Source organism: Struthio camelus, chromosome 10, assembly GCF_040807025.1.
Source record: "Struthio camelus isolate bStrCam1 chromosome 10, bStrCam1.hap1, whole genome shotgun sequence".
In the NCBI taxonomy this organism is placed as follows: Eukaryota; Metazoa; Chordata; class Aves; order Struthioniformes; family Struthionidae; genus Struthio; species Struthio camelus.
In genome coordinates this window covers 15,891,022-15,906,527 of record NC_090951.1, presented here as the reverse complement: position 1 = coordinate 15,906,527, position 15,506 = coordinate 15,891,022, and the positions used below count along the sequence as shown (strand labels likewise).

Here is a 15,506-nt window from a genome sequence, read left to right as displayed (position 1 = left end):
AGAAAAGCTACCATCTCTACAGCTACGTTTTTCCATAGTTCATTATTCGTGCTGTTAAAATTTGCACCATACTTGCAATCTCCGTTTCCAGAGCCTGGCTCCTGTTATATCTTTATCTAATACAGAAAGATATTAGATAGATTAAGAGTCGCCTACTATGAGAAAAATCCTTCCTCTGTGACCACTACCAATGCTCCATGATCAAGTCACCACTTAACTGTTGTGGAACTGAGCCGCTCTGATCTCTCCCTCTTACGTATAAATTTTTTATAATATTTCATCATCCTGAAAACGTGGATCGCCTATAACCAGTATTCCGGTAGTGGTCTTGCAAATGGCATATAAAGGGGGTTGGGGGTTAATACTGTCCTTGTGTTTCCATTTGATATTCCCTGCTTACAAAATTTAGCCTTAAATATGTAGTCTTGGCTAAAGCACCACTTCTCACAGCTTATGTACTGATACTTTGGGATGGATGCAGCACAAATCTCACTGACGGAGGTGCATATCAATGTGATGTGGTACAAGACAGCGCATACGACACCAGATGGTGTAGTGCACCTGTGATTCCCACCTAATAAATGGACGCCTAGTTATCCTACCTCTGCAGAATCTCCTGCTTCCACTCTCTGAAGCTGGACTGACGCAACAGTCAGGCCTCACAAAATATTCATAGACTAAAACGGACGGATACTGCTTCAGGTCACAGTTTAGCAAGGTACAAAAACGCCTACTTAACATTAAGCATGTAAGTAGTCCCATTAATTTCACATCCTTAAAAGACTAAAAGGATAGCCGTGCTCTAAGATAGTACTAATCTTTTGCAATGATGGTCGTCTGCAAGACACCTTCCTCCAAGAAATAAAGCAATTCAGAGATCTATTTATTTTACACCTATAAAACTCACATAGTTATTCCCCTCTCCCCAGGCTCTGCCCTATTTCTTCTATTTACTTGAACATGGGAGAACTCAGTATCTCCAAAAAACCAAGATCAAGTTATCTCACAATGTAGATTTGAGATTAAAACACGTTGCTGAAGAACCGAACCCCAGTCATACAGTAGATCAGCAGAACCAACACAGAAAGAACTCAGGATCCTTAATCCTGAATTCCTTATTTTGAATATATCTAATAATTTCCCTCGCATGATAATATACCTCATTCTATATACAGTGTTCCAAATCATAGGGCTTTGAAATCTACACCATAGAGCGATTTTTGTGCTGAAGAAGAGCAAGGTGTAATGTGGATAAATAGAAATTTTAGCCTCTCACACTTCTTGATGTAAACTTGCACAAGCACCAGACTGATTTTTACATAAATGAAGACATTTTGCTTATATTAATGCTGTAGCTCGGAACTGTGCAGAGCGATCATCTAAATTAACCTCAGCTGACCTAACCTTTACACTAACTGCACAAAAATTACTGTAGTAATTACTGTATATAAAAGCATTTGCCTCAAGAATTATGTCCAACGGTAAAAAAAATCTTTTTAACAGAGTAAGTACTTGCAACTCACTTGATAATCCAAGTGTTACATTGTATTTTCATGATTTTCTAATAGGCAGGTATAGATTCCAAAGATAATCTGAAAAACTAATGCATTATGATTTCTGATGATACATGTTTTTACACTACAAACTGTAAGATTTTTCCACATCTTCTACCTGTCCATCCCTGTTCCTTCTAATGTCCTGATATTCCTCCATAGTGCAATATTCCCAGTTTATTCCCATAGCTCCTACGCCCGCTTGCCAAGTGCTCCTGGTTGATGCCAGACAGCCAAGCGAGAAACAGTACAAGAGAGCTGCAGGTAGGCTGGAGCTCTGAGCAGGCTAACTTGCTGAGTTTTCCTTACTTTTTCCCAGGGAACGTTAATACCATCTCTTTCTGCTATCTGGCCACTGCTTCCACCTATATTCACATCACTGTAATGCCTTTGAAATCAGCAGCATTCTTAAATCCATTGGAAGTGATTCAAAATTTATTAGGGTATGAGGGGTGTGAAGATTTCACAGATAGCATGAACACATGCTAGCAGTATTTTTTCCTCCTTTAAAAAACAGGTAGCTTCTTTTTTCTTCTTAATCTACTTCATATTTCTGACAATTTACATATCTAAAGAAATAAAAACCTTCCATTGAAACAGATCATATACTTGCAGTATAGCTACCCATTTTCATTTGAAGTACATCGCTAATAGCTTGCATCCATTGTTACCTTGAGGAAGTAATACTATTATTAAAGTGGAAGCAATTTAATATAAGTACTCAGAAAAAATAATTATAACACATTATTTTTATAAATACATAGGAATTTTAAACTGTTTTGCATTTTGACTGCTTTAACTGAATTTTTGTCTGATGTGTTAGGTGCTTTAGAGTTGTAAATCCTTAACTAGCTCTCATTAATCCCATTCTGACAGATTCATTTGGCAATTATTACTATTCAAGATCATATTATCATCTTGAAGTTCCTCTAATACAAATACTTTCATTCTGTCTATGTGGAAAAACAAAGGCTTTATTTATATGAAATTAGCCTATCCGAGAGGTGTACAATCTGAGGACAGACATAAATAACACTATCTCTTAAAAAGTTTTTAAAATAAGCTCAAGACATTTTTGCAGCTGCCAATGGGAATATGCTGAAGATGCATTTCTTTTTTGGGGGTTTGTGGTAGAAGCTGCAAAGCTCTCTGTAGAGGTTAATCCCAGCACGAATTTGAAGCTGTTTGCAAATCTGAGTCGTAAAACAGTACAACTTCACAGTGCCTTTAGAGTGGGATATTTTGAATATTAAAAATACTATTCTAAACCCAAAACATCCTCTGCTAAGTTTCCATGCCATACAAACATCTAGCCTTGTTATCTTTCACGTGCTTCTCTCAATTCTCATTTCTCTTCTCCTGAAAAAGATATGCATATGCTTTCTTCTCTTCTGCTTCCTCCCCAGCACTCCTTAGAGTTCCTAAACCTTTGCTCAACCTTCTGCAGCTACTTGAGGAGACAAAGCACTCAATCTGTCATCACACTTTCCCTTTTTTCTATTTGTTACACCCCCATTGTGTTTTTACAGGTTGTTTGATGGAATTATGTGCTTTGGGAACTATTCCTCTCCGCTCTCCACTATGTCAATGGATGAAAGAGAAATAAAGAAGTTTGCCAGCTGGCTTTGCAAATTTTGTCTCTACTCTGAGAAACTCAAGAGCTTTCCTCTCTTCTCATCACCTCCTTTCCAATTCAACAAAGCACTTTAGCACAAGTACTTAACTTTAAAGATGCAAACAGATGCTGTGAATTATCAAAGCTATATTTCTATACATCAGTTAATATGATGTTCCTAAGAAACATACAGCGTTCTGTAAGAAATATGCAAGACTGGCGTGATGTAAAGGACTTACACTCGTGATTTTGGGATACACGTCATGAAACAATGCACATTTTGCAGTTTTCTGCGGTGACAGATTATATGAAGGCATGATCCATCCCCTGTGCACAAGATGAACTGCATAAAGTACCTGTTCATTAGATTATTTCCCTCAATAATACTTGCTCTTCCCCAAGTGCAGGATAAACTCAGGTGTTTCCTACCATCCTGGCATGCAACATGACCTCCTCAAACATCTTTACAATACCATGGCTGGAAAGTAAGTTTATGTAAAGCAATTCAAAGGACCTAGTAATATAACTGAACTGCATTTTAAAGTTAATTTAATATCACATTTTTGTACTCACTGTAAGGCTGAAGTGGAAATTTTAAAAGCCGGTTTTTTAACACAGACTTTGCATTAAATATCCTCAGTCATTCTTCTTCACACAAAAGAATCTCTGGTTTTGCACATCCAGCTGGTTAAAACGCTGCCCGTTGGTTATGTAGGCTCAGCACACAGAACACACGCCAAGAATTGCTGGCAGCACACTCCTGACTAAAAGAATGAGTGTGAGACCTTTCAGAAATTTCTAAAGCTGTGTGTGGGATTTTTTCATGGTAATTCTAAACTGCGTTTTAGGAATAACTGCTGACAGACCTCACAAGAACAACTGGACTTAAAAATTCCATCTCCTGCTCAGAAGTGAAATAGAGCTCCACAAAAAAGGGAAAAAAGAAATAGGTATATAGAAAAAGAAATTTCAAACTTATTGATCAGATTTGAAACTGGAGTTAAAGAGGGTGTTCCAGAGAGAGTTCTTGCCTGTCATGCCTACCCAGACTTGGTTTTCACACTAGATGCCTACCACAAAATTTACACTAATTCATAGGAACTTCTGAAGGACAAGTAATATCCAAGGGAAACTAAAGAAATGGAATCAGTAGAGCTGATCGGCACGATTAGCACTCAGATAAGGATTCAGTTGTACGGAATTGAAAGAGAATTTTCTCATTCAAACTTAACTTAGTTTTGCTGCACATAATATAAAACTACTTGGAGTATGATTTTTTGTGTTAATCTGCATGCTGCCAAATCAGCCTTTTTATGGGAACTGCTAGTGACAAGAGAAAAATATGTTTCTTCAGTATAATTTAACTGAATGAAAGAGCTGAATGGGATGAGTTTCAGGGTCATTTATCTTTGGTATGTTTTTGTAAGTTTTCTCCTTTTTAATCTCAGAAAAGAAAAAGAAGTTGGTCTTGTAACTAAAAGGAGCGAATTTTCTCCTGAAACCAAGAAAACAGCTGCCGAAGAAGAGAAGCATATGGAAAACAATGGAGTTACTGGCCTGGCTTATGGAAGTAAATGCTTTTCAGAGTTAAACTCAACCATATTTGTTGTCCATGTTCTAACAAAGCAACACTTTGAAGGAGTCACAAAATCACCTTTTTACATCCCTCTCATCAGACAAAGCATTTTCCTCTCTGTAGTTCGAATGTGCTTCACCTGGCTGCAAGCCAGAAATGACAGGCTCATGTTCTGTAATAGTTCTGCAGTTTGCCCTTAAAGAAAGTCCACAGTCTGGGATCCTCAGGCCTGTTTTCACATTTCCTATGTAGACAAATGCCAGTTAAATATTGGGATGTGGGGGAGTTCTGCCTTCACTTCTTAGCAACTGCTTAATGTTCTGTCTGCTATGGAAGAAGATCTGAACATCTCGCTGACTCCCAGAGCGGCAGCTAAATACATGCTCTGAGGCAGTCTGCTACTTCCTCTGACTGACAGGGAGTCAATCTCATGCTATTAACACAGGGTGCTACTAATGAAATCGTCTTTCTGTACTTTGGCATGTGTTGGCTCTGAAAGAGTTCAACACAGGTTGAGGAACTGTATTTCCCCAAATGGATGTGTCCTACCACAAAGAAGGTATTCAGCTTTGCAGTATAGCTAATTGCCTTTTCAGCATAAAAACTAAGCTTTCTCTGCCTTTGGCTCCCAGCAGCTGGGATGGCCTCTCTTTAGCAGGAGGGAAGGGAACACTGGCGCCTTGAAAGTTCCTCACAAGTTGAAAGTGGCAGTTGACAGGGCTGTTGGAAAGCAAGAGAACAGCCCAACCCACAGCACAAAGGCAGGAAGAATAGCAAGAGGCAGGCGATAGGGAAATGAGCATGAGCAGAAATAGGCTAGGAAGTGGAGACACAGAGTAAACGTTAAGACAAGGACAAAGTGACAATATTAAAGGAGAAAGAACACCAAGGAGACAGGTAAATGCCCTGATTTGCATCTCTTACAGACTCTCAAATCCTGCTGCCATTTTCTCAGCACCCCCTGATATCACTGTCTCTCATCGTGGTACTCAGCAATTCTGAAGCCTGGGTATTATATATATTCTTATATGCCTGTGTAAAAGCTTACATATTATATTCTGAAATTTTCTCATTTAACTGATTTGACATTAATCTAAAAACATTTTAAATGACATTTCTTACACAAAAAAGATATGTGCAACTGCTGACTTTGATGATACCAAAAAGTGAGGAAAAACACTGTGATTAAAGCTGGAAGCAAGAACAACAAGTAACGATTAACGCTCCATTTCTCTAGTCTCATCCAGTGGTAAGTGCAAAGCACGGCCAGCACTGGGTTCCCACTGGTTGTAGGGCAGGCTCCTAAAGATCTTGTAAGCCTCAGAATTATGTTCCTTTTAAAGAATATGAGGCAAAAATGAGATGACAGTTCTCCTGATTATATTATTATTATTATCTAGTTAACCATAACCACGAAGTACTGCTTTAACAAGCTGGGATTATCTACGTGCTAGAGGACATTTCCTTTCCCTTCACAGGAAGCTGGGAAGTAATGCACAATCTCTACGCTATCGATCGACAACTTGGTTTGGCTCGTCATGACAGCAGCACAGCGTAAGTCGGCCCTGAGGTGGCCCTACTTGTTCTATTAGCCAATCCTTATTTGAGCAAAGCTTTCTAGTTCATGATCTAACCATGCTTTCAAATTCAGGTTATACATAACGATGTTTTTGTTGCTATTCTTTGTATATATTCACTTTTATTAAGTTAATTAATTCAGCACAGTTTCACAAGTGTTGCATCAATATTTATGCAATGTTAGCCTGGTATTTAAAAGAAATTTGCTCTGTGATAGACTACTAGTACCGCATTTGTTTGATTTGCAACTTTATTTCAGTGTAAAATCTCATTTGACTTTGGTTACTGTTGCTCCCTATTGCTCCCCTATTATTGCTTGCACTTGCCATATTTTTATTCAAATAATACCACTCCACGCCACATTTATTGCTCAGACTTCTTTTTCTCTGAACCACTTGGTTGCAGCGTACTGCCGGCGCACTGCTGAACACCTACAACTTCCAAGCTGTTTAGCTCTCCTTGCAGGTAATTAAGACGTGTTCAGCACTTCCTGCTTTTTTGCCTTGGGCATTTATTTCCCTTTTCTCTCTGGCTCCCATTGTACTTTTACTCCTTCTTCCTGTGCATTTTGCTTCTCTTGATTTTACAATATAATGTACATTCTATCCTATCTGTTCACACAGGAACTCAGGAACAGCCTGTCTGCACTGAATTTAGTCACTCCTCTATGTTATTAGCAGTTTCATAGCATACTAACTGCTCTCCGCAGGTCAATCAGCTCAGGAATGTTTCCCTACTAGATACCTTTCCAGTCTGCTGGATAACGATTCCCTGCATGAAGCATGACCTACTCTTGCTTTTAGTTATTCAGCCAAGTTTTATCTGTATTATTCAATTTTTCCAGAGGCAAAAACCTTCAAAAATAAAGTTGGATAGAAGCACTTATCCTGTTTCCGAATTAGCCATATAATGCCTTTCACACTAGTCGTTCTTTGTTATTATCATCTGCACAAAGCCAATTGGCAGAGCGTGTGCTATATAAACATACAGCTCTTCATTACTGGTTTTGATTACGACACAAATGGAATGGAATCATTAGCCAAGATATTATTCATAATCCCTTGTTTAAAAAAATATGCTGCAAAATATTGCAAGTATTGTTCCAGCTGCATTGATTTAAAGCCACCGAGTAATCACAACTGTGTGTTCCCTGAGGATGTTTCAGGAAATTATATACTAGAACCAATTTCCTCTCTAATATGGTTTTCTAAATTCAGGTCAGGTAGCCACTGACCTCATTGTCTAAAACCCTGAAATCTCCGTAGCAAAAACATACCCTGTGTACATGGCAACCGCATTAGTATTTTATGCAGATTTCTCTAATGTATATAAAATATGTTTTAAAACCTTGTTTTTCATATAAATGGTTGTGTTAGTTAAGCACAAAAGAATCTATGTTTTTACATTTTTATCCAGTTGGCCTTCTGGTAGAAGGTTGTAATACTGAATACTAAGAAATGGCAGATGTAGCTACACTTACTTTTACCTATTGCCTCTTTATTAAGCTAATTTCAGTATGTACAATTTTTTCTTCAGTATCTATTGTAACACATAAAAAGTGTTCATCAGTGTTCAAAAATTCCAGAGTCGTGCCGAAACCTGCTATAGATAAGGACATGTAGAAAAGAAAAAAAACCTACCATTAGATATTATAATGTATACATTAAATAACTGTGTTTTGTGGTTTACACACACGTAACTGACCTAGTCATTGTGATATGCATGAATTTCTTAAGTTCTTACAGAGCTTCATGATGAAACATGAAGGATGCAGCACACTCACCAAAACCGTGCTGACCAAAACTGCACACACAACTGTGTGAAGGACTTGCATTTAGTTAGCTTCTACTCTGATAACATTCAAGACTGCAAGTCTGCAAGACTGCAGTCTTTAAGACTGCATGTTACCCCAAACTATAACTGTCTATAGTTCAATCACCCATTTAGGGATTAATTCTTCAGGATGTCAAGAAAAATGCAATTCTGAAACAGTGGCAAAGTGGACTAAAATTAATGGCAGCAAAAGCAAGCTTAATTTCTCGTATATTTTTGCATAAATCTTGAAATTTTAGTCTACTTCCTTTGTTCTCCTCACATTCCTTTCCTTTTATGCCCTCATTTACCAGAGATACAAACACAATTTTCTCTATTCATGTATCTAGCCATTTTTGGAAAACACTAACACTGATGCAATAAAAACAGTAACGCAGGCACCTTTTAACATAAGCTATTTTCTCCTAAACTATGGAATACGGAATGGGAGAAGAAAGAAGCTGGTTCTTTCAATGTTTATTTATAAGCTATTTAAGAAGGGGGGGGGAAGGATCAAATTTTGCATTAACAGAGAATGCAAATTTTGCATCAGAGAAAGCCCATTAGTTTCAATTCTGGCATGCAAGCATACATGAAAGCAACATTTTTGTCCTTATCCATTAATTAAATCTAGAGAATATTCAGTCGCTACGCACTTGTACATTTTGCAGTAATCTGCGAGCGTAGCTCAAAGAGGCAGCCCACTGAGGTCTCACTGAGAGCAAGCTAATTGGCCTGCTAGTACACTGATGGCCAAGAGTCTGCAGCTAAACAACATATATAATAATGGACTTCTGCTTATCTTTCTTTTAATGTAGACACTCATTAAGATCTCTTTTTACTACCCAATTGCTTTTTTTTTTTCTAAAACGCATGCAAAAGTTATCTTTTGAGGTTTTTTAAATCTATCAATAGGTTTGAAATTACAGAGTTTTCACATAGAGGCTGATGGACAGACGGCCATCAGTATTATCAGTGTTTTCCCTCCAGCCTCATCCACCACAATAACAATATTTACAACTACTTTTGTGATACGTCAATACACAGTGAACACTGGAATGTGCCTGGGCTTACATAAATACATACACAAAAGAACTCTTATGAGGCTTAATGGTCCAAAAGTTCACAAAAGTTAAGAAAAATACATTATTTATAAAGTCCAAGCTCCACAAAATGTTCCTACTGCTATTTTTAATTTTCTTATCATTTACCCACTTCAAAAAGAAAGATTTTTTTACTTCTTCAACACAAGCACAACGTGAATAAAATTAACCTTTTGTATTTACTCACAATACCTATACTACATTAATAAAGGTAGCTTAATTTGGTTTTAGTATCGGTCAAAATGCCCAACACCAGGTGGCGCAGGAGCAGGAGTACTTCATGTTCGTTCTTTCTAATTTAATCCTATACTAGTTTTTAAATTATTTACAGTACAATTGTTGTTAAAAAGTAAGTATCTTGACATATTTTAAAAGGGTAATTATTCTAAATTCACAATGGCTGCATAAAAAAAGAAAAAGAAGGAAAGAAAAAGCAAACAAGCTTTTCAGGGAAGATGAGGATCTAGGAAATTAACTGACATAAAACATAACTGACATAAAAGAGTAGCTAAATTAAAAAAGCACCTTTTTAAAGTGAATGCAAACTTATGAGTTTGGATTCTTTTTAGCTTCTCTTTTTTGTTAAAATAGCTGAATGTTTTTAAAAAGTAGCTGTGCTAGGCTCATGATTATCATCTCAGCCTGCACAGTTTCAAGTTAATTATAAAAATTCAAATAAAAGAATCTTCATATGGGAACAGAAATGTGGCCAGAAATAAAAGCTAATAAAACCAGATACCCTGATGAACACCGATAAGAAAGAAATCAGGTTTTCCCCCTTTCTTTTAAGACATGCTTTAGTCAACATACTGTAAAACATTGTATTCAGATATCTTTTTGAAAGTCTCAGTCCTGGTTCACCAGAAAAGAGCTCGCAGTTATTTACTGCATATCCAATATTAGGCCTGTTTTGTCAAGTGCTTTGTTCAAATATGCTTATGGCATCTCCTCTGTTTCATGAAAAAATGTAAGTGGTTTCACACACACTGGGCTTCTAGGTCCCAGGTACCCTTTATCACTTTAAACGGGAAAGAAAAAGACAGCAGGTAGATTTTAATATCAGAGACTATGTTTCTAACGTCTACAGGAACCATGCCGGTTCGTCATACTTTTCTTGTGAACGCTGCTTTAGTGAAAATAATCTAACACAGGTTTCTTGAATATTTGAAAAATAGACATATATTTTGAAAACTATACGCAGTACAAACCAAATTAAGCAGCATAAACAGAGGACAAAGTAAACACTAAGGGCATTAATAACATGGCTTTTCCATGCTCTCATCATTTACTTTTTCTACAAAGAATGAGTGTTAGTTTTGCATTAAAAATATTACCTCCAGTGCAGCATGTGGTATGAAACACAGAATCACAGAAGAGTTGAGAAGGGAAGGGGCCTCTGGAGATCATCTAGTGATCCCTGCTCAAAGCAGGGTCAACTAAAGCAGGTTGCTCTGGACTGTGTCCAGTCAGGTTTTGAATATGTCCAAGGACGGAGACTCCACAACCTCTGGACAACCTGTTCCAGTGTTTTTGTCCACTTACAGTAAAAAATGTTTTTTCTTACATTTAAGTGGAATTTTCTGTCTTTCTATTTGTGCCCATTGCTTCTTGTCCTTTTAATAGATACCACTGAGAAGAGTCTGGCTCCATCTTCTTTACACTCTCCCATTAGGTACTTAAACATATTGACAAGATCCCTCCTGAGCTGCCTCTTCCCAAAGCTCAACAATTCCAGCTCTCTCAGCCTCTGCTAACATGTCAGATGCTCCAAGTCCTTAACAATCTTTGTAGGCCTTTGGTGGACTCGCTTCAGTATGTCCATATCTCTCTCATACTGGGGAGCCCAGGATCGGACACAACACTCTAGATGTGGCATCACCAGTGCTGAGCAGAGGGAAAAATCATTTCGCTCAACCTGCAGGCAATGTTCTTTCTAATGCAGCCCAGTCTTTCTAATACAGTTCTAACGCAACCTCATCCTGGTAGGAAATCAAGGTGAGGAACATTAAAGTCTATGGTATACTGTATGCTCCCCTCCTCTCCCAGTAAGCAGCTATTCTTCCTTACCAACATTGTGAACAAAAAAGAAAAAATAGATTGAAAGTTATGACAGTTTGGGAGGCTGGAATCTGGAAACAACTTGGAAACATGAATTTCTTCTGCCTCCAATTGGTCTTTAACTTAAACTCCTCCAGCAACCACCCTTTCACAGAAAATATGCAGCAAAGACAAGGAAGCTACTTGTAGCATATCACGTGACCATTTATTTTCACCTGTGAAGTTGCATTTTAAGTTCATGTTAAGACATGCTAAAAGTTTAGCTTTAGAGAAGATTTAGGAGGAGGATAACAGAACTGTCAAGGTGCTGGCAAATTAATTGAACATACAAGACTAGGTGATAGGCCTTCAGGAGCTCTTCGTAGAAAGCAGAGAAAGACAAGTAGTTCCTTTTTACAACACTGAATACAGAGCTGTAAGCTGAGACATGCTAAAAACATGAGATTGAACAGGCAGATTAAATGACAAGTGGTCAGCACAAATTGGCTTTTCCATTGTTAAGAACTACAAGAGTAGAAAGCATAATCAGGAAAAAAGCGTAGAAGGGACACAACACTTTTCTTCAGTGAGGACTAAGCATAAAATTTAGCATCTCTTCATTACGTTCTAAATTACTAAAGACCAAGGCCAAGGCCAGCAGCCCTGGAACTGGGGAGCCTAAATGTGTGAACTTTGATCAGCATACTTTTCTGGTCTTGTACCTTCCCAAACTGAAAAGCTACTGCTAGAATTTTACCAGTAATTTCAATATAATCCTAACCAATTTAAGAGGTAAGAATGATGTGATTTGAACATGAATACAGCAGTCTGAAACACATAACTGGCTGCTGGACCATTAGCACAACAATTATAAATGGTACAACATTAAATAGGAGACAATTTCTTGGTATCATGCCTCACAGCCACCAACACAAGATCTCTTTTAATTAATATTTAATCTTTTAATTTTAATTATAATTTAATATTTGATTTAATATTTAATTAACACAATTAATATTTATGAAGACTGGAAAGAGCTGTATTGTGTCTTGATCACATGTGTAGGTGACAAAACTCTAAGAGGAAAAAGAAATAGCACTTGATACAAGGCAATTACAATGACAGAGAAACACTAGGGAATCAAGTATAAAATAGTAGCATTTCTGGGGTGTCTTCTGTAAATGTACGTATGTATTTATGAATTATGTGTGAGCTGTTACAATACAGCTTTGGGACAAGCTGAGTCAGTCTACAGTTTGAAGACTCTTGAGCAGAAAATCTTGCAAAAAATCTGGAAACATAAATAAGACAATGTAACACTAAGGAAAAGATCAAGGGGTTAATATCAAAGCCATACTAGGAAAAAAACCCCTAACACTAACTCCAATTAAAGTTTACAAAATCTAGACCTTGAGATTATGCTTTTGGGTATCATCTAGATACAGCAATATGCAGATACATAATAGAGACAGGGAATAAGACTGTTCTAACTGAATGGTAAGCCAAAAAGGGTAGCACATTTATTTAAGTCTGGAAATTGCAGAATAACAAAGTATAAAAATTAACAAAAGACAGAAGAAACAAAAGGCAGACTTTTCAGTGGTTTTTTTTGTTTTTTTTTGTTTTTTTTTTTTGTTTTTTTTTTTGCTCAGACCAATGAGACATTGGACTAAAGGTCACCAGCATCATTAGAAACATTTTTCATACAAAAAGGCAAAATTCTCTCAAACTAAATTTCCTAAATTTAAGCAACTATATCCTCAGCTGGGTTCCAGAAGTAAGTAGTATAGTTCAGTAGAAAAATCAGTGTGCTCAAGATCAAAGGGCAAAGGGAAAGCACAACCTTTATACTCTTTTCCACGTTTCTATAATTTTGATCACTTTGATACAGTGGTAACGGCACTTTCTAAGTAGGGAAATTACATGAAACAGATGCCGATGGAGAGCCTTTTGTAGCCAAAGTAGAGGACGGTTGCACCCATAAAGTAGCAGACTAAGTAAGATATAATGAATATTCACCTGTCTCAAACCCAGAGGTAAGGACACTAAAATAGCCTAACCAGCAACGGTGTATAAGCATTTTGCAACACTGTCACACTACGAATAGCAAAACCAAGAAATAAGTATTTGGTAACACAGCTAAGCATACACATGCACGCACACACACTTCAAAGGGGTAAACAGAGACTTAAGGTGTACCTGCACAAATGAGGTAAAGAAATCATCCGCAAGCAGAAAAATCTGCATGAGGGACGAAGGATGTAGAACATGCAGGAAAGATGTCTGGTGAAACCAAAATTATCTTGCAGAAAAAAAAAAAAAAAAAGGAAACATTTCTGGTAGAACCAAAGTAATCCTGCAAATAAGCAAGAAGGATGCCTGGCAAAACTCAGAAATCTAGATCCCAAAAACAAGATGAACTATGCCAGGAACAGATGAGTTTACCTCTTTTTCTTTTGAAGATGGGTAAGGAGCATGAAACACTAAGGACAGAGGAAAGACAGGGAAAAAAAGATGCCCACTTCAGTTCCAGCTTTCCTTGCTAAAGAGCTCTCAAGTCTGGTCGCTTTGACTTTTGTGACTACGACCATCAAGGACCACGCCATCAGTGCTAACTCTATGGTGTCAGCTCCATGTTGCAAACTCACAGCTAGTTCACGAGATTGTTACGGACTAATTCTTTGACTATGTATTGATAATGATTGATAGTGGTTATGAAGGTTATGGTCAATGGTTATTGACAATGTGAAGTCTGAAACTGGCCTGAATTTAAATAGTCCTCTAAATGCTCCCATCACAGCAATTTCTAATGCCCTGATACATATATAAATACATAGATATATATGTTTATAGATACCCATGCATATATTCAGTCGGAACACTTCCCATCTTACATTTTGTCATGACTGGAAAACTCTTAAATTGTCCCTTAAAAAATTGTTAATGCTAATTATGTCCTTTTTATATCTTTGCTCCAAAGAAAAATCTGAATAAGAAACTCTGGAAACTGAATATTGGCACAATGACTACTTCGGCACCATATCAGGCAGATGGGCAAGTAAATAAAAGCTCCACTCTTCAGAAATATGAACCCAGTTTAAAAACAATGATTCCTATCCACATCAAAGCAAAGTAAGTCACATCTATTTGTAACTGAAAAATAAAATGTAGAAAGCAAACATACAGAATAGCTGACATTTCATTAGCTATGTTATTACGAAATATTGTGTCTTGCTTACTTTATTTTGTTTGTAAACTGGATTGATAAGTTGTCAGGATAATTTTTAGCCCCAGTCTGAGCTGAGTTAAACTGACAGAATATGATATTTCAGCACGGTTGAAAGGTAACATCAACACATGCCCTGATACTCTGTGCATGCCCTGGAGCAGTATGTGAGAAGGACACATACTGCTTATATGTAGCAAATGCCAGTTGTCTTCAAGAAGGGAAACCTTTCTTGGCTCCGAAGCAGAGCACGCACCAGAAGGAAATGGCTGAGGTCTTAGCCCAGGACTGAGACCTTACCATACCATTAATTAGTCAGTGGTGTCATTCAGGTCTATCATTCTTCCAAAAAATGCAGGGTAATCTCTGCCTCTAAAGCATCAAAAAAAATCTTTAAATTCTTCAGAATACATAATTTTCTACATTGAACGTTTGTAAGGTCAGTCTGACAACCATAAAATAAACTTGCTGAATACCACAACAATACCTTGTATTTTCCCCTAGGTCAGCTGTTAACCCAATGGATGACGCAGGGCTGTTCTCATCAGTCACGTATTCTTGGCTTTCACCTTTAATGATGAAAGGATATAGACATAGCATCACTGTGGATAGCTTACCGCCATTATCATATTATGACAGTGCAGACCCAAATGCAAAAAGGTAAGCACTACTTCAATTCTATGGAATTATTACTGTAAGGTTTCTATTTATGTGACCTTCCAGGGTTAGTCATGATTGGAAATATATGCAGAGCACAGGAAATACAATATACATTAGCTGCTCTTAGATGCTAAATGATTTGTGCTGTTTCTACTGTTTTACTTAGTACATGAAACTCAGAAAATAATAAAATAAAAAGGTATGAGCAGCAGAAATCAAAAGAAAAGAACAGGTAGGAATTGTGTATAAGATGCAGAAAAATAGAGGAACAAACCTAAAAGCAGGAAAAAAAAAAACCTAGTTTTGCTGCATCCCTCTCTAAACATTATGCAAGAGGCTGTAGTCC

At 37.3% G+C, this 15,506-nt stretch overlaps 2 protein-coding genes across 2 annotated transcripts in view; one reads left to right on the top strand and one right to left on the bottom strand.

Annotated features, from left to right (window-relative positions):
• The window catches only part of LONP2 (lon peptidase 2, peroxisomal), a 185,774-nt gene that overhangs the window by 50,780 nt on the left and 119,488 nt on the right, over positions 1-15,506 (bottom strand). The gene's annotated exons all lie outside the window — the stretch shown is intronic.
• Positions 14,261-15,506, top strand: part of LOC104146414 (ATP-binding cassette sub-family C member 12) — a 39,273-nt gene continuing 38,027 nt past the window's right edge. Inside the window, exons 1-2 of the mRNA XM_009678415.2 lie at positions 14,261-14,406; positions 15,005-15,160. Of these exons, the coding sequence (XP_009676710.2) occupies positions 14,297-14,406; positions 15,005-15,160 (266 nt within the window). The 5' untranslated portion in view covers positions 14,261-14,296. The remainder of the gene's footprint in view (positions 14,407-15,004; positions 15,161-15,506) is intronic.